This window comes from Triticum dicoccoides, chromosome 3B, assembly GCF_002162155.2.
Source record: "Triticum dicoccoides isolate Atlit2015 ecotype Zavitan chromosome 3B, WEW_v2.0, whole genome shotgun sequence".
NCBI classification, from domain to species: domain Eukaryota; kingdom Viridiplantae; phylum Streptophyta; class Magnoliopsida; order Poales; family Poaceae; genus Triticum; species Triticum dicoccoides.
Genome location: NC_041385.1, coordinates 486,040,992 through 486,061,956, shown reverse-complemented (window position 1 = coordinate 486,061,956; position 20,965 = coordinate 486,040,992). Strand labels below are relative to the sequence as shown.

At 43.4% G+C, this 20,965-nt stretch overlaps 1 protein-coding gene across 1 annotated transcript in view; it reads left to right on the top strand.

Moving 5' to 3' along the window:
- Positions 1 to 18,609, top strand: part of LOC119279600 — a 43,097-nt gene extending 24,488 nt beyond the window's left edge. Inside the window, exon 6 of the mRNA XM_037560789.1 lies at positions 18,472 to 18,609. Coding sequence (XP_037416686.1) covers positions 18,472 to 18,609 — 138 coding nt within the window. The remainder of the gene's footprint in view (positions 1 to 18,471) is intronic.
- The last annotated feature ends 2,356 nt before the right edge of the window (positions 18,610 to 20,965 follow it).

Genomic DNA, 20,965 nt, shown 5'->3' with positions numbered 1-20,965 from the left:
AGACCGCAAAACATAAATGCAGAGCACCTTTAAAGATCAAGGACTGACTAAACATTGTAATTCATGGTAAAAGAGATCCAGTAAAGTCATACCCAATATAAACTAATAGTAATACATGCAAATGACAGTGTGCTCTCCAGCGGGTGCTTTTTAATAAGAAGGTGATGACTCAACATAAAAGTAAATAGATAGTCCCTTCGCAGAGGGAAGCATGGATTTGTAGAGGTGCTAGAGCTCGATTTTAAAATAGAGATCAATAACATTTTGAGCGGCATACTTTCACTGTTAATGCAACAACTATGAGATGGCGATATCTTCCATGCTACATACATTATAGGCGGTTCCCAAACAGAATGGTAAAAGTTTATACTCCCCCACCATCAACAAGCATCAATCCATGGCTTGCTCGAAACAACGAGTGCCTCCAACTAGCAACAGCCCTGGGGGAGTTTTATTTAGTTATTTTGATTTGCTTGGATCCTTATGATCATGGGACTGGCATCCCGGTTACCAGCCATTTTCTCGTGAATGAGGAGCGGAGTCCACTCCTCTTGAGAATAACCCACCTAGCATGGAATATACAGACAGCCCTAGTTGAAACATGAGCTGCTCGAGCATACAAAACAGAATTTCATTTGAAGGTTTGGAGTTTGGCACATACAAATTTACTTGGAACGGCAGGTAGATACCGCATATAGGAAGGTATGGTGGACTCATATGGAATAACTTTGGGGTTTATGGAGTTGGATGCACAAGCATTACACCCGCTTAGTACAGGTGAAGGCTAGCAAAAGACTGGGAAGCGACCAACTGAGAGAGCGACAACAGTCATGAACATGCATTAAAATTAATTTACACCAAGTACAAGCATGAGTAGGATATAATCCACCGTGAACATAAATATCGTGAAGGCTATGTTGATTTGTTTCAACTACATGCGTGAACATGTGCCAAGTCGAGTCACTCAATTCATTCAAAGGAGGATACCATCCCATCATACCACATCATAATCATTTTAATAGCATGTTGGCACGCAAGGTAAACCATTATAAGCTCCCAGCTAATTAAGCATGGCATAAGCAACTATAATCTCTAAATGTCATTGCAAACATGTTTAATCAAGAACGATGAACTCATCATATTTACAAAAACAAAAGAGGTCGAGTTCATACCAGCTTCTCTCATCTCAATCAGTCCATCATGTATCATCATTATTGCCTTTCACTTGCACGACCGAATGGTGTGTATAATAATAATAGTGCACGTGCATTGGACTAAGCTGGAATCTGCAAGTATTCAATTAAAGAGAGAAGACAAAGTAATATGGGCTCTAAGTTAAACCAACAATCATGCATATGAGAGCCATTAAACATTTTCAATATGGTCTTCTACTCTTGACCCCCAAAAGAAAGAAAAGAAATAAAACTATTTACACGGGAAAGCTCCCAACAAGCAAAAGAAGAACATGAAATCTTTTTGGGTTTTCATTTTAACTACTACTACAAGTATGGAAATTAAACTAACTATTTTTTTGGTTTTTCTTAAGGTTTAGCAAACACACAAGAAGAAAGCTAGAAAAAGAAATTAAACTAGCATGGATAATACAATGAAAGAGTATGAGCACCGACAACTAGAGTAGTGTGTGGACATGAATGTAAAGTCGGTGAGAAATACATACTCCCCCAAGCTTAGGCTTTTGGCCTAAGTTGGTCTATTGCCAAGGACCGCGGCTACACTCCCCGGTGTACTGAGGAGCGTCATCAGGATACCACTGGCTAGCGATCTCCTCTAGATCCCACTGATAAGATGATGGACGATAAGGGTCCAGTGGAGGTTTCGGCTCAGGCTCTAGAGCGGATGTCTGGCCTCGATGAGAGTACACCGCTTCCGGCAAGACAAGGTAATTATCTGCAGTCAAATCAAACAACAAAGGTGCAGGCAGGGTAATAACCTCATTGTGTTTCTTATTAAATCTCAGGTTATACAGGAGCATCTTTTCTTTGTTGTCAACAATAAACTCATGCGCTACCATGCTCCTGTAATCTAAAAGGGAAAGAGGCAACTTTGTCTCCTCTTTCTCATAGTGCCTAATAGGTATCTCAAAATGTTTAGCAAGGCGTGCAACATAGATACCTCCAAAGATGGGGCCTTTTGTACGGTTCAGGCTTAGCCGTTTAGCAATAACGGCACCCATACTAAAACTATTATCACCAAACAAAGCATGGAACAAAATAATAATATCAGAAACACCGAAGTTTCCACTGTTTCCACGACCAATTAAACATCGACTAGCAAATATGGCAAAGCAGCGTAAAACAGGAAAATGTATGCTAGTGATCCTCGCATCAGAACCCTTCTTCGGATCCCCTACAGTGATAGTGTTGACAAAACCATCCACATCTTTACGATGTGGCTCATCTAAGCTGCCCTCAAAGGGTATTCTACATACCGCGCAAAAATTACGTAATGACATTTCCTTGAACTCATCATATAAATGAAATAATACTGAAGGAGGTGAATTATTAGGGTAATAATAAAAGTTTTGCATGAAAGTATTGGTGAGTAAGAGATACTGATCGATCCGGTCGTGGAGGAAGTCGGTGGGGCCCGCATTTTCAACCAAAGAATATAAGTCTTCATAAATCCTGGCTTCTCTCAAGAAATTATCACAAGGCCGTACTTCCGCTACGCGAGGAAGATTATACTTGGCCTTTTCCTTCTCTTTAGCTTGTTTATCCTTGGAGCCTTGGCTAGAAGAGCCCCTCAAAAATCTCCTTATCATTTTTTGAAAATTTCTGAAATTTTTAGTAAGTTCAAAATAAAAGTGAATCAAACTAAACAAGATTGGTAGCAACTACTCCCACAAGTGCCTAGAGCCTATATCATGCATTAGCATTACTTGGGACCTCATAAATTTGACATGCAAGCTCAAGAACAGGGTCACCTATGCAGCAAAAATTTGCAATGAATAAAGCACTAGAACAAAAACTAATTGGACCAATGGAGGAGTCACATACCAAGCAACAATCTCCCAAAGCAGTTTTGTGAATGGAGCTTTGAGCAAGGAGATCGAAAATCGCAGCAAAATGAGCTAGAACTCGTGCTTGAGTTGGATGGGGATTTTTTGGAAGATGGAGTGTGTGGGTGCAGGAATAAGTGGAGGAGGGCCACCATGGGCCCACGAGATAGTGGGGCGAGCCTAGGGGTGTGGGCGCGCCCTCCACCCTCGTGGCCAGGTGCTTGCCCTCCCTGCAGTGTTCTCAGTGCCTAAAATTCTCAAATATTCCATAAAAAACATACTAAATTTGCAGGGCATTTGGAGCACTTTTATTCTCGAGATATTTTTTATTGCACGGATAATTCAGAAAACAGACATATAATACTATTTTTGCTTTATTTATTCTAAATAACAGAAAGTAAAAAGAGGGTACAGAAGGTTGTGCCTTCTAGTTTCATCCATCTCATGATCATCAAAACGAATCCACTAACAAGGTTGATCAAGTCTTGTTAACAAACTCATTCCGAATAACACGGAACCGGAGAAATTTCAAATAACACTAGGTTACCTCAACGGGGATATGCACATCCCTGATAATAAGAATATCATATATTTTTTTGACAGGAGGAAGAGGAAATTCAAAACCTCCAATAATGATAGTTGGAACTTTTCCAATAGAATTGATGCTACGAACTTGAGGTTGTTTCTTCGGAAAGTGTACCATATGCTCATTACCATTAACATGAAAAGTGACATTGCCTTTGTTGCAATCAATAACAACCCCTGCAGTATTCAAAAAGGGTCTACCAAGGATAATCAACATACTATCGTCCTCAGGAATATCAAGAATAACAAAGTCCGTTAAGATAGTGACATTTGCAACCACAACAGGCACATCTTCACAAATACCGACAGGTATAGAAGTTGATTTATCGGCCATTTGCAAAGATATTTCAGTAGGTGTCAACTTATTCAATTCAAGTCTACGATATAAAGAGAGAGGCATAACACTAACTCTGGCTCCAAGATCACATAAAGCAGTTTTAACATAGTTTCTTTTAATGGAGCATGGTATAGTTGGTACCCCTGGATCTCCAAGTTTCTTTGGTATTCCACCTTTAAAAGTATAATTAGCAAGCATGGTGGACATTTCAGCTTCTGGTATCTTTCTTTTATTTGTAATGATATCCTTCATGTACTTAGCATAAGGATTTAATTTAAGCATAAAAGTTAAGCGCATACGTAAGAAGATAGGTCTAATCATTTTAGCAAAATGCTCAAAATCCTCATCATCCTTTGTCTTGGATGGTTTAGGAGGAAATGGCATGGGTTTCTGAACCCATGGTTCTCTCTCTCTACCGTGATTCCTAGCAACAAAATCTCTCTTATCATAACGTTGATTCTTTGATTGTGGGTTATCAAGATCAACAACAGGTTCAATCCCTACATCATTATTATTGCTAGGTTGAGCATCAACATGAACATTATCATTAACATTATCACTAGGTTCATGTTCATCACCTGATTGTGTTTCAGCATCAGAAATAGAAATATCATTGGGATTCTCAGGTGTGTGTAACAGGTTCACTAGAAGCATGCAAAGTCCTATCATTTTTCTTTTTCTTCTTTTTAGAAGAACTAGGTGCCTCTAAATTATTTCTCTGAGAATCTTGCTCGATTCTCTTAGGGTGGCCTTCAGGATACAAAGGTTCGTGAGTCATTCTACCTGTTCTAGTAACCACTCTAACAGAAAAGTCATGTTTATTATTTAATTCATCGAGCAAATGACTTTGAGCTTTAAGTACTTGCTCAGCTTGAGTGGTAACCAAAGAAGCATATTTGCTAATGATTTTAAGTTCACCTTTAACTCTAGCCATATAATCACTCAAGCGTCCTATCTTGAAGGCATTATTCTTTAATTCTCTACCAACATAAGCATTAAAACCATCTTGTCTAGCCATAAAGTCATCAAATTCATCTAAGCATGGGCTATGAAATTTAGTAGACGGGATTTCAACTTTATCATATCTATAGAGAGAATTTACCTTTACTACCTGTGTCGGGTTATCAAGACAATGTGTTTCTTCAACATGCGGTATATTAAGACCATGTATTTCTTCAATAGAAGGTAAATTCTTAACATCTTCAGTTTTAATACCTTTTTCTTTCATTGATTTCTTTGCCTCTTGCATATCTTCAGGACTGAGAAATAGAACTCCCATCTTCTTCAGAGTTGCTTTAGGAATAGGCTCAAGAGTTGGCTCAATTGGCTTAGGAATTGCCTGAAGAGTCCAATTATTTTCATTAGTTAACATATTATTCAATAACAATTCAGCTTGGTCGACTGTTCTTTCCCTGAAAACACAACCAACACAACTATCCAAGTAGTCCTTGGAAGCATCGGTTAGTCCATTATAAAAGATATCAACTATTTCATTTTTCTTAAGAGGATGATCAGGCAAAGCATTAAGTAACCGGAGAAGCCTCCCCCAAGCTTGTGGGAGACTCTCTTCTTCGACTTGCACAAAACTATATATTTCCCGCAAGGCAGCTTGTTTCTTATGAGCAGGGAAATATTTAGCAGAGAAGTAATAAATCATATCCTGGAGACTATACACACAACCAGGATCAAGAGAATTAAACCCAGTTTTAGCATCACCCTTGAATGCGATCGGAAATATCTTAAGGATATAATAATAGCGGGATTTCTCATCATTAGTGAACAGGGTGGCTATATCATTTAACTTGGTAAGATATGCGACAACAGTTTCAGATTCATTCCATAAAAAGGATCAGATTCGACTGAAGTAATAATCTCAGGATCAACAGAGAATTTATAATCCTTATCAGTAACACATATAGGTGAAGTAGCAAAAGCGGGGTCAGGTTTCATTCTAGCATTAAGAGATTGCTGCTTCCATTTAGCTAATAACTTCTTAAGATCATATCTATCATTGCAAGCAAAAATAGCTCTAGCAGCTTCTTCATCCATAACATAACCCTCAGGAACAACAGGCAATTCATAATTAGGGGAAGAACCCTCATCATCACTATCATCAATAATTTCATTCTCTCTAACCCTATCAACTTGTTCATCAAGAAATTCACCCAACGGCACAGTAGTATCACGCATAGAAGCAGTTTCATCATAAGTATCATGCATAGCAGAAGTGGCATCATCAATAACATGCGACATATCGGAATTCATATCAGTAGTAGGTTTAGGTGTCGCAAGCTTACTCAAAACAGAAGGAGAATCTAGTGCAGAGCTAGATGGCAGTTCCTTACCTCCCCTCCTAGTTGAGGGAAAAATCTTAGTTCTTTCATCTTTCAAGTTCCTCATAGTGATCAGCAGATATAAATCCCAAGTGACTCAAAGAATAGAGCTATGCTCGCTGGCAACGGCGCCAGAAATTAATCTTGATAACCCACAAGTATAGGGGATCGCAACAGCTTTCGAGGGTACAGTATTCAACCCAAATTTATTGATTCGACACAAGGGGAGCCAAAGAATATTCTCAAGTATTAGCAGTTGAGTTGTCAATTCAACCACACCTGGATAACTTAGTATCTGCAGCAAAGTATTTAGTAGCAAAGTAGTATGATAGTAATGGTAACAGTGGCAAAAGTAACAATAGCAGTTTTGTAATGATTATAACAGTAGCAATGGAAAAGTAAATAAGCGAAGCACAATATGTGAAAAGCTCGTAGGCATTGGATCAATGATGGATAATTATGTCAGATGCGATTCCTCATGTAATAGCTATAACATAGGTTGACACAGAACTAGCTCCAGTTCATCAATGTAATGTAGGCATGTATTCCGAATATAGTCATACGTGCTTATGGAAAAGAATTTGCATGACATCTTTTGTCCTACCCTCTCGTGGCAGCGGGGTCCTAGTGGAAACTAAGGGATATTAAGGCCTCCTTTTAATAGAGTACCGGACCAAAGCATTAACACATAGTGAATACATGAACTCCTCAAATTACGGTCATCACCGAGAAGTATCCCGATTATTGTCACTTCGGGGTTGTCGGATCATAACACATAATAGGTGACTATAGACTTGCAAGATAGGATCAAGAACTCACATATATTCATGAAAACATAATAGGTTCAGATCTAAAATCATGGCACTCGGACCCTAGTGACAAGCATTAAGCATAGCAAAGTCATAGCAACATCAATCTCTGAACATAGTGGATACTAGGGATCAAACCCTAACAAAACTAACTTGATTACATGGTAAATCTCATCCAACCCATCACCGTCTAGCAAGCCTACGATGGAATTACTCACACACGGCGGTGAGCATCATGAAATTGGTGATGGAGGAAGGTTGATGATGATGACAGTGACGAATCCCCCTCTCCGGAGCCCCGAACAGACTCCAGATCAGCCCTCCCGAGAGAGATTAGGGCTTGGTGGCGGCTCTGTATCGTAAAATGTGATGAAACTTTTTCTCTCATTTTTTCTCCGTGAAACAGAATATATAGAGTTGGAGTTGAGGTCAGTGAAGCATCAAGGGGCCCACAAGACAGGGGGCGCGCCCAGGGGGAGGGGGCGCGCCCCCCACCCTCGTGGACAGGGTGTGGGCCCCCTGGCCTTGAATCTTTCACCAGTATTTTTTATATTTTCCAAAAGTTATCTCCGTGGATTTTCAGGTCATTCCGAGAACTTCTGTTTTCTGCACAATAAACAACACCATGGCAGTTCTGCTGAAAACAGCGTCAATCCGGGTTAGTTTCATTCAAATCATGCAAATTAGAGTCCAAAACAAGGGCAAAAGTGTTTGGAAAGTAGATACGTTGGAGACGTATCATCGGACTCCGACAATGTGGACCCACCCATAAACCCCCTCCCCTGCCGGCTCTAGAACCCTTTGCCACACGTTCATGATGGGTGGACGTGACCGGATGACGACCACCTATCTGAATTCATGCCGGCTGATTGGAGCAGGATTCTCATCGGGACTGCGACCGGGAAGCGTACTCTGCCCACTGCCCACATTGAAATAATGCCGATCCTCCTGCCCTGGTTATTTAAGCTGGCCTATCACGGACGCAAGCCCTACACTACCACATCGCCATCTCTCTTCTCATCTCCCAAATCCGCACACCTCCACCATCGGCCACCATGGTGAGCAAGTCCGACGCCTTCAAGTAGTTCCTGGCGCACTCCTCCGGATCTTGGGGCAGCCGTCCACGGTCTCCGAACCCCTCGGAGTAAATTTCACCCATGATTGTGCATGAAATTTGGTGTCCACGTTGGATGGCAGGTGGCCCGCCCGCTGTCAGCGGACATTTGATGTCGTCTATTTGTCTGTTTGGTGACCCGTGTTGGAGTTGATCCTAGTCTCCAGCATGACACAATAATACACATTCCGTCTGCATGCACATAAAAGCACTTGATAGTTGCATGCAAAAAGTAAGTGCTAGATGCACATGAAATGAAATTAGAAACATAACTGCTAGATCACCCGAGGAAAGAAACAAAAGAGTTATAACATCAGCAGATTGAAAGATGATATCCGGATGAAAACAGTTATGTAGGTCAAACCATTGATCATTCACAATTCATTTTCACTGTTGCATTCGTATCAACGATATCATCGATACTAAATCTTCTATGTGTATGTTTCGCCCAGAAAAAGTTTGCCCGAAAATTTGCCACCCAATGATCTATGAAGTTGCCTTGTATTGGGTTAAAGTTGCTGCGTGGTACCTATAATACTAACACATTGGCGAGTCATTAGGGCATCGCAAACGCGTACCCTTATTCCGCCATCAAATGTTCGGTACTAGGCAGTTTAGATACTTTTAGAGAAACTCTAGCGAATGGACCATATTGGCCCGATCACTATAATAACCATATGTATGACGGTTATGTTGTAATGAGTGGACTAGCAGGGTCGACATACTGGTCTCAGCTTATATATTTTTTAGAGGCCGCTCGAAATTGAGCTCATGAGCATCTATTTTTGAAGGCTAGGAGATGCTGACACCGAGCGGGCACCAAACGCAACCGCTCACGAGGGAGGGAACTTTCAACCCATTCTTCCTCCCATGCTCTCACTTTCAAGCTCGTGTGAATGGCGCGGACATGTTTCTTACTGGGAAATGCACCTATTAAAGGGCGCTCATCGTTGGCTGCCTTCCCAACCACCCCTTAATGGCACCCATTCCAACCATAATTCCCCCCAACCATGATAGTTTCGGCCGCCAGCTGCTAAAAGGTCGGCAACCTCCTTTCTTGCCCTAAAAATCCTCCTATCCGGCGCCTTCCGGTCCACCACTTTCACTCATCAATGGCGTGTGATGCCTTGGTTGTTTAATGCCGGCTTCGCCCGTGCCTTTGATGTTGGTCAGTGAATGGACTCGGGACAACAACCGTGGATTTGGGACCACGCGCCCACCCTTGACGCTAACGCCATCGATGATGATGAATGGAGGGCGTGGGATGAGGCCGCCTATGCCCGTTTTGCCAAAATGCGGCATCCAACACTGCATTCCACTACCTATCTAGCGCCGGTATGTTCAACACCGACAAATCCCGCTGTCGTCGTCCTAGTCGAAGGTACTTTAGTTCTAGGTTAGCTATTAACTAAAATTAGTTTAATTCAAGGCAACTAATTTAGCCACTAAATTTTTATATGAATCAAAATTCGTGGTACGACTAAGTATCCGACCATTTAATGAATAAAATGTGTGCTTGATCTCAACGAATGAAATGTGTGCTTGGTCTAAATAAATAAAATGTGTGCTTTCTCTATCTCAGGGTTTAGTGGGGACAAAGCAATGACCTAATGATAGGTGGGTGATACTTCAAGGGAGTCTATGCTAGTTAATTATTAGCGATTTTGACTTTGTCGTCGCTCATACCAGCCTCCGTATTTTTTGGCGACCCAAAAGTTGGTGAATTTGCTAGAGATGCTCTTAGGCCTCCAACGCCAACCATTATATTGGGACGAACATGGATAGATGTCTCGAAACCCCTAGTGCAGCCTCAAATTAAGGGGCATAGTGGGGGGAGTACAGAAGTCCATCACGTTGGACTCTGACACCCTTGTGCTTAGGGGTGCAGGGGGGCGCCCGATCCGCCCCGCTTCGTAGGCAAGATAGGTTTCAGTTAGTTATGAACACCCCTCTCAGATTTAGTTCAATTTGAACTAATCCTCTATTTATGCGGTACTATGCGGGGCGCCTTCTTGCATCCCTACTTGTGCTACCCCCTTGATGTCGTTTTCACCGTCCACATTGAAGCTCACCGGTGTGCCTACCAGGATTCATGGCACGACCACCGTGGCACCGTCCAAGGAACCTAGCTCGGCTATTAAAAGTGAGTTAGCGACACCCCCCAACAAATCATGGTGTTCGCACACGAAGACGTTACCATGTACCCTCGACGCCGGGGGTGATGCACCGCAGCTCACGTCGAAGGAGACCCGCCGGAAGCGCGGTATGCAAGACAATCCGGCGGGCGCTTTTGTAGACCCGAAACCCCACACGCCCGGGAGGGACCCCGTCAGGGCGCGCGGCGGCTATGGGCTGCCCTAGGTCGACCTGATCGCCCCTAGGACCTCGAGGTTCGCCGCCCTGCAATGAACAAGAATGAACGAAGAACGAGGAAGAAGAAGAACAAGGGAGAGAGATAAAAGTAAAGATAAAAGTGGTAGATGATTGTTCGATTGTGTGTTGTTGTTCAATCGGCCGTCACCTCTTATCTATATAAGAGGCGGGTGGACTTCCCGTACAAGAAAAGGACTTGCCTAGCCATCCAAATCATCAAACCTTAATAAAACACGGACTATTCACGACCCCCGGCCCGGATGTCCGGCTCAAGACCCGGATGATCCGGCCTAGCCCAGTTTTTTGACAGCGGCTCACTGTTTTGGCTCTAGAATCCTCATACGACCTCGGATTTGGACGTTTTTATATCCAAATCAACCATCTCGACGAGACGCACAACTTTAATGTTGAACGCTTTTTCATCTGAGGCCATCTTGGGGGTATTTCGGGCCGTTTTCTAAAGTCTGCAGCAGAAAAACGTGTCCGGACACCCGGACGATTGCCCGGATTGTCCGGCCTTTAACCGGATCATCCGGAAGTTCATCCAGATCATCCGGCTTCAACTTTTAGCTTCTGTTGTTTTGGTCAATTTTTCGGCCCTCGGCCGGATGACCTGGACCCCGGTCCGGATGATCTGGCCATACAGTGCTGCAGCACACAGTTTTGACTATAACTTTTGCATACAAACTCGGATGGGGATGATCTTTATATCAAAATCGTCCGCCTCGACGAGACAAAGAACTTTGCAGTTGTAACTTTTCCCATCCGAGGTATTCTTAATTAGGTTTCGTGCCATTCTTTAATCAGGTGTCAACACGGGTATCTCCGAAATTGTCATATCTTCTGCACTTGAGCTTCTTTTGATCCATCTTCATATTTATTTCGATCATCTTGACGAAGGCCATCAAATGGTGACATAAACTCATAATTCTAACATCATCTTATTATAGCCTCAAGTCACTCTTTGTCATCATGCCATTTTCGAGCGTCAACACATTCCCCCCTGTTTTTCGGCAAAGCTAGGATGCCGAAAAATAATTTATCCATAGTTTGTTCTAAGGACGATGTCAACACCCCATCGACCATTTATATGTTCTTAGGGCGATAGTTTTACATCGGCCACACCTTTTCTTAGGGCGATAGTTATATATCGACCATATATTTTCTCAGGGCGATAGTTATATATCGGCCATTGCCTGTCTAGGCTTCTTGCCACACACTTGGATGGTACTTCTTTAAATATTTGCCATTTAGAGCTCGAGGTAACAATGTGCCTTGTATGGATTCCACCAAATACGAGTTTCCGGGAACTATTCTTGTAATCCTAAAAGGACCTTCCCAACTTGGAGACCACTTCCCAAATTTTCTATCTTTCGAACCAATTGGTAGAATCACCTTTCACACGAGATCGCCAACTTAAAATTTCTTCAACTTGACCTTCTTATTGTAAGCTCTTGCTACCCTCAACTTATCCCTCTCTATGGCCTTTAAAGCAACCAAACATTTATCGGCAACTTCATCAATATTGTCCATCATCAAGTTATAGAAGTCCACATTTTGTTTGGCTATTCTCAAAGCATTCAAATTCACTTCCACTGGTAAAACGGCCTCCTGACCATATACGAGCTCATATGGAGTCACCTTTGTAGCACCATGCCTAGAGACCCTATGTGCCCACAAAGCTTCGGACAATAGCTCATGCCATCTCCTTGGATTATCCTCAATCTTCTTCTTGATGAGCTTGATTAATATTTTATTACTAGACTCAGCTTGTCCATTGGCTTGGGCATAATATGGAGAGGAATTGAGCAACTTTATCTTATATGATTCAACAAATTCTCTGACTTGATGTGACATAAAGGATGAACCTTGGTCCGTAGTTAATGTTTGAGGAATGCCGAATCTATGAATAATATGTTCAGTTATGAATTGAATTACCTCTGTGTGCGTCATATTTTTGAGTGGTATTGCTTCAGACCATTTAGTGAAATAATCAGTCGCCACCAACACGAACCGATGCCCCTTTGAAGAAGAAGGATGAATCTCTCCAATAAAGTCTAATCCCCAACCTCTAAAAGGCCACGGTTTGATAATAGGATGTAACATAGCAGCGGGAGCCAACTGAATATCACCAAACTTTTGACAAGCTTCACATCCTTTATAATACCGGAAGCAATCATTAACCATCGTCGGCCAATAAAACCCGGCACGTCGTAATAGCCATTTGATCTTGGGAGCCGACTGATGAGTGCCACAAATACCTTCATGGACCTCTCCCATAGCAACTCTCGCTTGGTCCTCGTCCAAGCACTTTAAAAGAACATCATCAACCGTTCGGCGATAGAGACCATCATTTCTCATTGTGTATTTGAAAGCCATACACCGAACAGTCCTGTCCACCCTTTTACTAGGATCACACAAATAATCAATAATGGGTTTTCTCCAGTCTTGATTTTCTCCTGCATTCAATTTTCATTAGTGGCCGAAACAATGGGCTCGGGTTCGGCCTCCCCTATGTTGGCAAAACTAGACATCGGCCTTTGAGAAATATGAAACATGCCACGATTAACATGATAGCCGGATGCTTGTTGTGCCAACTCATTTGCTCTCCAATTGTCATGTCTAGATATATGAGCAATGCTAAAATAATCCAAATCTGAAATTATATCTAGAAATTTATCAAGATAAACATTAAGTGATTCGTCAAAACATTGAAAGACTTTAGATATTTTTTGCACTACTAATAACGAATCACCAAAAGCCTCAATATGTGTAGCACCTATGGCAAGCAACATCTCTAAGCCGAATAACAATGCTTCATATTCAGCTTGATTACTTGTGCAAAAGTATTCTAAGCGGCATGAGGCTTCAAAAACAGCACCATGAGGAGATATATAAACAATACCAACACCTTGGTCATTGCTACACACTGAACCATCAAAATATAATCTCCATGGTACTAATGAGACAAAGCTAATATCACTTAACATGTACCTTGTCTTGGTTCCAATTGAACTAAGGACGGTGTTAGAATTCCACACCGGCCATGATCAGATAGTTTCTTAGGACGATAGTTAAGTATCGGCCATTACCATGAGGTTCATGTAGAATTCATCCATTAAAACATGTATAGCCGAAATAAACAAATGAAATAGCAATAAAATGTTTTGGCCCCTTTGTTTTAGCAACAAAAATGTAACTAACCAAATGTATAGTGATTTGGTAATACTCTATCATCATATAGAAAATTATGTTGCATCCATGGATCAAAATAAGTCCATGAAGGGTAACTGATCATACCTGTGGATGAATTCCATGGCAAAGGCATCAATGGCATTGTTGAAGAAAATGGATGATGTGCTAACCGAAGATTTTGATGTTGTGATGCACACCTTCGGCTTAATTGTTTGTTGCTTCCATCATTCTCCTTCTTCATTTTTATTGTACTTGTTGCAATTGAAGCATGCACATCGTTTTTGTTTTGATTGATCCTCTTGGGAACCCATGCCATGTTCCTCTTTCTAAGCTCTTGTGCACTAAGATTTTGTAATTCCTTCTTTTGCCAATACGATAAGCCGAGTGAACACCTCGACTGTGATTTTGTTTCAACCAATGGCAACTCTTTCTGGGCCTTGTGCACCCTCAACTTATTTTCTTCAGATTTGGCACTCTGATTTTTATCAATTGATTGCTTCACTTCTTTGCCTTTTGTAGCCAATGTCAACACTTTAATTGGCTCTTTGTTTTTTGAGATCAAATCTGAAGTAGCACACTTACGACCATCTCTTTTCACGCGGTAAACTTGCTTTACCATCTCTTTCTTCTTCCTTGAGCTCTGGACCGATTCCTTATGATTGAAATAGTCTTTGATACGTGATTGTTCAAATGTTGATCTTCTTGGAGCTGCATAGTATTGGTGAGATGGTCTAGAATAAGATGGAGAATGTGCCCTTGTACCATACCTGTCCCATGATGAATATGTATCTATATGAGCATAGGGAGGTATCCACGGCATTGGCATTGGCGCCCCAAAATAAGGATATGAATATGTTGCATTAAAATTCGCACTTTGCCAATACCGATCCTCATATTTGCGCCTTGGGGGTGATCTTGGTTTCTTTGCATGATTTGGCCGATAAGCATTCTTCTCTTCACTTTTCTTTTGATATTTCTCCAACAGTTCAGTGAAGGTGATTTTTGATCTCTTACACTTGCGCTTATTTCGGCCTTTGTTTTCTGTTGGTTTGCTTCCATCGATCATAGGATTTGCTTGCTGCCCCCCAGTCCTTGGCGTCTCCATTGTAGCTTCGATGGAATTTTTGCCCTCAAGGTTATGTTCATTATGCTCTTCAACAAATTATTTACTTGAAAGCTCGATCCCATCACCTGCTATTTTTACCTTCTCTTTAAATGGATCGGCTTGAAGCAGTCGATGCAAAAACTTTCTGCCATCGGGACCAATCGGAATAGACTGGTCATCTCTTGGTGTCTCAACAAATTTCAATCGTCCTTTATCAATGGCCGATTTAACTATTTGACGAAACATATTGCAATCCTCAAAATTATGTTTGAACGAATGATGCAACCTACAATACATTCGTCCTTGAATTGATGGCTTAACATGGTGATCAAGAATTCTAATGTAATTATTTTTCAACAACAAATCAAAGATTTGATCACACATGTTTGAATCAAAGGTATACCTTTTGTTTTCTAGCCGATCTTGTTGTGAGAACGGCTTTGGAGTTAAGCAAACGAATGGTTCAGATTTGGCATCTTCCCATTCAGCTATGAATTCTCTTTCGCATTCTTTTCCCGATGTCCTTAAATAAGAAACTATACTAGCATCGGTTTTCCCAAAAGATTTTTACCTTGGCTTTGAATTTCTGAAATCAAAGTAGTTAGAACATACACGTCTCAATTGAGACCATGCGTAAGCCATGTATGAAGCAAACAAAGCTACTCAATTAGATATGAACTTTAAATAAAGCAATGGGAAAAGTTTTGGTTGCAGTAATAAGTCACTATCGGTCTCTTTGAATGGTACAACATATTGACCGATATGCTTAGTAACAATTTTATTGCTAACAAGTATATTGCCCTTCTTCATTGGTCTTTGAAAATTACTTATTAGAATTTTTCTAATAGGTGCATCAACAATAAAGTTGTGACCAAATCTGAAAATAGGTAAATTACTTGCTAGACATACCTCTTCAAATATGTTGGGAGAACATGATGGTGGTGCCATTTGAAGAACATCTTGCTCCGTCGTTGGATGGCTCCCCAACACCTTGTCATCATCTTTTTCTTGAATCCGTGCATCATTGCTTTGAAGATTTTTGTCGGCCGAACTTTGTTCGGCTACTTGTTCTTGTCCTTGAAGCTTGTCAGTTTCTACGGCACGGAACTCATAGGGCAGGAAGTAGGTTCCATTAACTTCAGAAAAAAATCAAGCACCGTTGTTTTCCTATGCTTGCCATGCCCTTTCTCCATAATGCTTGCCTTGTTGGATTTGATGGATTCAGAATATATACTACTTGATTCGGATTTTTCAACCGAAGCACTCTCATGTTCCGAATCATCCTTCTTTTCATTGATACTACCAATTGGCAATGCTTCTTTTATCTGAGCCAATTCTTTTTCTATTTGTTTCTGACGGCGAGCGGCAAAATTAGCTTTAAGCTTTTTCTCAATTTCAGCCCACTCCGGATATGATTGCCCCCAATGCTTTTAGATTCTTTCGGCAATGACACACAGGTCTTGCCGAAATTTTGCAATTGTGTAGGGGGTGTATAATATGATGTAGTACTAGGTGAAGGCATATGCAGTGTTGTAAGACCATACTTTTGCTCGCCAATTTTATCAATTGGCAACGATTCATCTTCTTGCAAAACTCTAGCTTTTATTGCGGCATAATCAGGAAATAGCCCCTTTTCATGTTGTTCAAGGCAAAGAGCACAAATTCTCTTATTTTGGGCTAAACTCTTCAATGCAGCCACCACTACCTCATCTTCTACAATGTTGGGCACAACCGCTCCTGTAAAGTTTACATTCATTCGGCTATAACCAGGAAGGTGTGAAGCCGAATTATGAGCATCTACAGTTGTGTATGGTGCCGAAGAATAACTAACATGAGGTGTAGCATATGACAGTTGAGAGTAACTAGCCAAATAGCCATTAGTAGCATGGCCAATTCTCTCATTCATCGGCATGGTTGGATTACTATATTGCACATTAGCTGCCGATGAATAAAAGGGTGAAACACTTTCTTGTATGGCATTGGAAATTCAAACTTGGGGTGTTTCAAATTGATTAATCAAACTCATCATGTTGCTCATCGGCATATGAATTTGTGGGGTTGCCGATGCATGGGAGTTGGGATACATATGTTGCATGTTGCTAAATTTATAAGAATTTGAAACATGAAGATTGTTTTGCATCGGCCCTTGCACATAATTAGATGCATGATTGATAAAACTAGGGCTAGCCGATACATTATGCTCAATAGGTGATCCAGCAACAACATATGGATTATTTGCATCTACAAAGGGGAATTGGGTATTCATATTACCTTGGTAGATTGCAGCAACTTGATGACGATCTCTTCGTAGCAAGAACGGGCTGGAGACCGTTCAAAGCTTCGTCCCCAACGGAGTCGCCAAAAAGTGTGTTCGCACACGAACACGTCACCGTGTACCCTCGACGCCGGGGGTGATGCACCGCAGCTCACGTCGAAGGAGACCCGCCGGAAGCGCGGTACGCAAGACAATCCGGCGGGCGCTTTTGTACACCCGAAACCCCACACGCCCGGGAGGGACCCCGTCAGGGCGCGCGGCGGCTATGGGCTGCCCTAGGTCGACCTGATCACCCCTAGGACCTCGAGGTTCGCCGCCCTGCAATGAACAAGAACGAACGAATAACGAGGAAGAAGAAGAACAAGGGAGAGAGATAAAAGTAAAGATAAAAGTGGTAGATGATTGTTCGATTGTGTGTTGTTGTTCAATCGGCCGTCACCTCTTGTCTATATAAGAGGCGGGTGGACTTTCCGTACAAGAAAAGGACTTGCCTAGCCGTCCAAATAATCAAAACCTAATAAAACACAGACTATTCACGACCCCCGGCCCGGATGTCCGGCTCAAGACCCGGATGATCCGGCCTAGCTCACTGTTTTGGCTCTAGAATCCTCATGCGACGACGAGACGCACAACTTTCATGTTGAACACTTTTTCATCTGAGGCCATCTTGGAGGTGTTTCGGGCCGTTTTCTAAAGTCTGCAGCAGAAAAACGTGTCCGGACACCCGGACGATTGCCCGGATTGTCCGGCCTTTACCCGGATCATCCGGAAGTTGATCCAGATCATCCGGCTTCAACTTTTAGCTTCTGTTGTTTTGGTCAATTTTTCGGCCCTCGGCCGGATGACCTGGACCCCGGTCCGGATGATCCGGCCATACAGTGCTGCAGCACACAGTTTTGACTATAACTTTTGCATACAAACTCGGATGGGAATGATCTTTATATCAAAATCGTCCGTCTCGACGAGACGAAGAACTTTGCAGTTGTAACTTTTCCCATCCGAGGTATTCTTAATTAGGTTTCATGCCATTCTTTAATCTGGTGTCAACACGGATATCTCCGAAATTGTCATATCTTCTGCACTTGAGCTTCTTTTGATCCATCTTCATATTTATTTCGATCATCTTGACGAAGGCCATCAAATGGTGACATAAACTCATAATTCTAACATCATCTTATTATAGCCTCAAGTCACTCTTTGTCATCATGCCATTTTCGAGCGTCAACACATGGCCGCACCCATTTTCACACCCATCTATGCGGCCGTCGGCAAGAGCCCAGGGACCCCCTAGTTCCTCATCCACCATCCGCTGTTGCTATGGTGCAGGAGCTGGTCACATGGTACAAGCAACTCACCTTGAAGCGCAGCACCGAAATTGCAGCGCTCGCCAAGTGCCTACGCGTGGCCCCCACTATGCCCACCTCCAAGCTGTTCAAAACTGAACTTAGAGGAGGAGGAGGGTAACCCCATGGGGCTCATGGAGGAGTAGGAGGAGCCCATGATGGATCTTGTCATCATAATGGGAGGAGACGTTGTCGGTGTTGCGGCCAAGCACAGTGTGGCAATCCTTAAGTCGATCGAAGCCAAGCGCGTGCTGGCGACGAACCGTCAAGAGTTGCACATCCATGACACTGAGCGGGATCAAACGTTCATGGCGAAGGACCCGGAGGACGAGAAGATTCCACCGATTTTCCCCGCCACCAACTACCACGAGGTCAGCTACTCCAATGAGGGGTGTCCGCCGTAGCGTTTAGAGGCCTAAGAGCATCTCTAGCCGTTCGGCCCCCAGGGCGCCGAAAAAAAGCGGCCTGGGGGCGAGCCGGCGCTAGATCGGCCCATGGGGTTCGTTTCTCCCCAGCCACGCCCCAGGTGCCGCCCCTAGGGCGCCCCATATTCAAACTCCATCGTTCCCGCTCAAAGAAACAACAAACCGGCGATCATCGCAATAGTTCGGCGATTCGGTGCCACAGTTCGGCAATCAAATAAAAGGACACGCAGTAGTTCGGCATACAAAAAAGGAAGGACGCGGAATGAATACATCAAACGTCGAGATCAACCTCTGGTGGCGTCTTCGTCGGCGTACGCGGGCTGGGAGGAGTCGGTGGGGCTTCCGGGCTGGTCGGCGCGGCTTCTGTGCTGCTGGGCACGGTGGAGGCATCGTCGGTGGGGCTGGACGTCACGGAGGCATCATCATTAGCCGCCGGGCTGGGCGGCGGCATCGAAATCACCCGTATCTTGTTCAGGATGAGGCCGCGCTCCGCCAAGAACCATGCCTTGAGCTTCTCATCGCCGCTCTGGAGCATGTCAGCGCCGCCCATCAAGAAGGCGAGGTCGTTGTTCCTCTTCTTGGCGTCTTGAGCTTTGAGTTTCGCAGCGGTGTTGGTCCGGAGCAAGTCGAGTTTGACGGCGCTGTTCGTCATCAAAACAGCCCACCTCGCCTCAGTTTTCTCTTCTCGCCGGGCGGCCCTGGTCTTGGCATCGGCGAGGCAGTGTTCGATGGACTCTTGCATGCGCGTGGCAGCCGACTCGGCGTATTTCACCTTCTTGGCACCTTTGTTGCCGTCTGGGCGCCCGTCGGCCGTGCCCGCGGTCAGCGCCGTCCGGCTTGTATGTCTCTTTGGCTTTGGCGAGGGTGCGTCGGACGGCCGCTCGCACTTGTCGATCCGCTTGAAGACGTGGAGGTACTTGAACTCTGCGTCGCTGTTGTCATCGCGGAACATGGCGAACATGCGTAGCAGCTGCGCCGAAGGAAAGAACATCAGTCGGCGTGCGCGGCGCGCACACGACGCACCCACAGCGAAAGAGCACGCACACAGCAAGAGGCAACAACAAGGACGACGTGCGATACCTAATGCTCGATGTTGGTGCTGCTCTCCGGGCGAGGCGTGATACGTCTCCAACGTATCTATAATTTTTAATTGTTTCATGCTATTATATTACCCCTTTTGGATGTTTATGGGCTTTATTTTACATATTTATATCATTTTTGGGACTAACCTACTAACCGGAGGCCCAGCCCGTATTGCTGTTTTTTTTGCCTATTTCAGTATTTCGAAGAAAAGGAATATCAAACGGAGTCCAAATGGAATGAAACCTTCGGGAGTGTGATTTTTGGAACGAACGTGATCCAGAGGACTTGGAGTGCAAGTCAAGAAGCAGCTGAGGCGGCCACGAGAGGGTAGGTCGCCCCCCCTATAGGGCGCGCCCCCTATCTCGTGGGCCCCTCGGGCGGCCACCGACATACATCTTCCTCCTATATAAGCCTACGTACCCCGAAAACATCTAGGGAGCCAACGAAACACAATTTCCACCACCGTAACCTTCTGTATCCGCGAGATCCCATCTTGGAGCCTTCGCTGGCGCTCTGCCGGAGGGGGAATCGACCATGGAGGGCTTCTACATCAACATCCTTGCCCCTCTGATGAGTTGTGAGTAGTTTACCACAGACCTTCGAGTCCATAGTTATTAGTTAGATGGCTTCTTCTCTCTTTTTGGATCTCAATACAATGTTCTCCCCCTCTCTTGTGGAGATCTATTCGATGTAAACTCTTTTTGCGGTGTGTTTGTTGAGATCCGATGAATTGTGGGTTTATGAACAAGTTTATCTATGAGAAATATTTGAATCTCCTCTGAATTATTTTATGTATGATTGAGTTATCTTTGCAAGTCTCTTCGAATTATCAGTTTGGTTTGGCCTACTAGATTGATCTTTCTTGCCATGGGAGAAGTGCTTAGCTTTGGGTTCAATCTTGCGGTGTCCTTACCCAGTGACAGCAGGGGTTGCAAGGCACGTATTGTATTGTTGCCATCGAGGATAAAT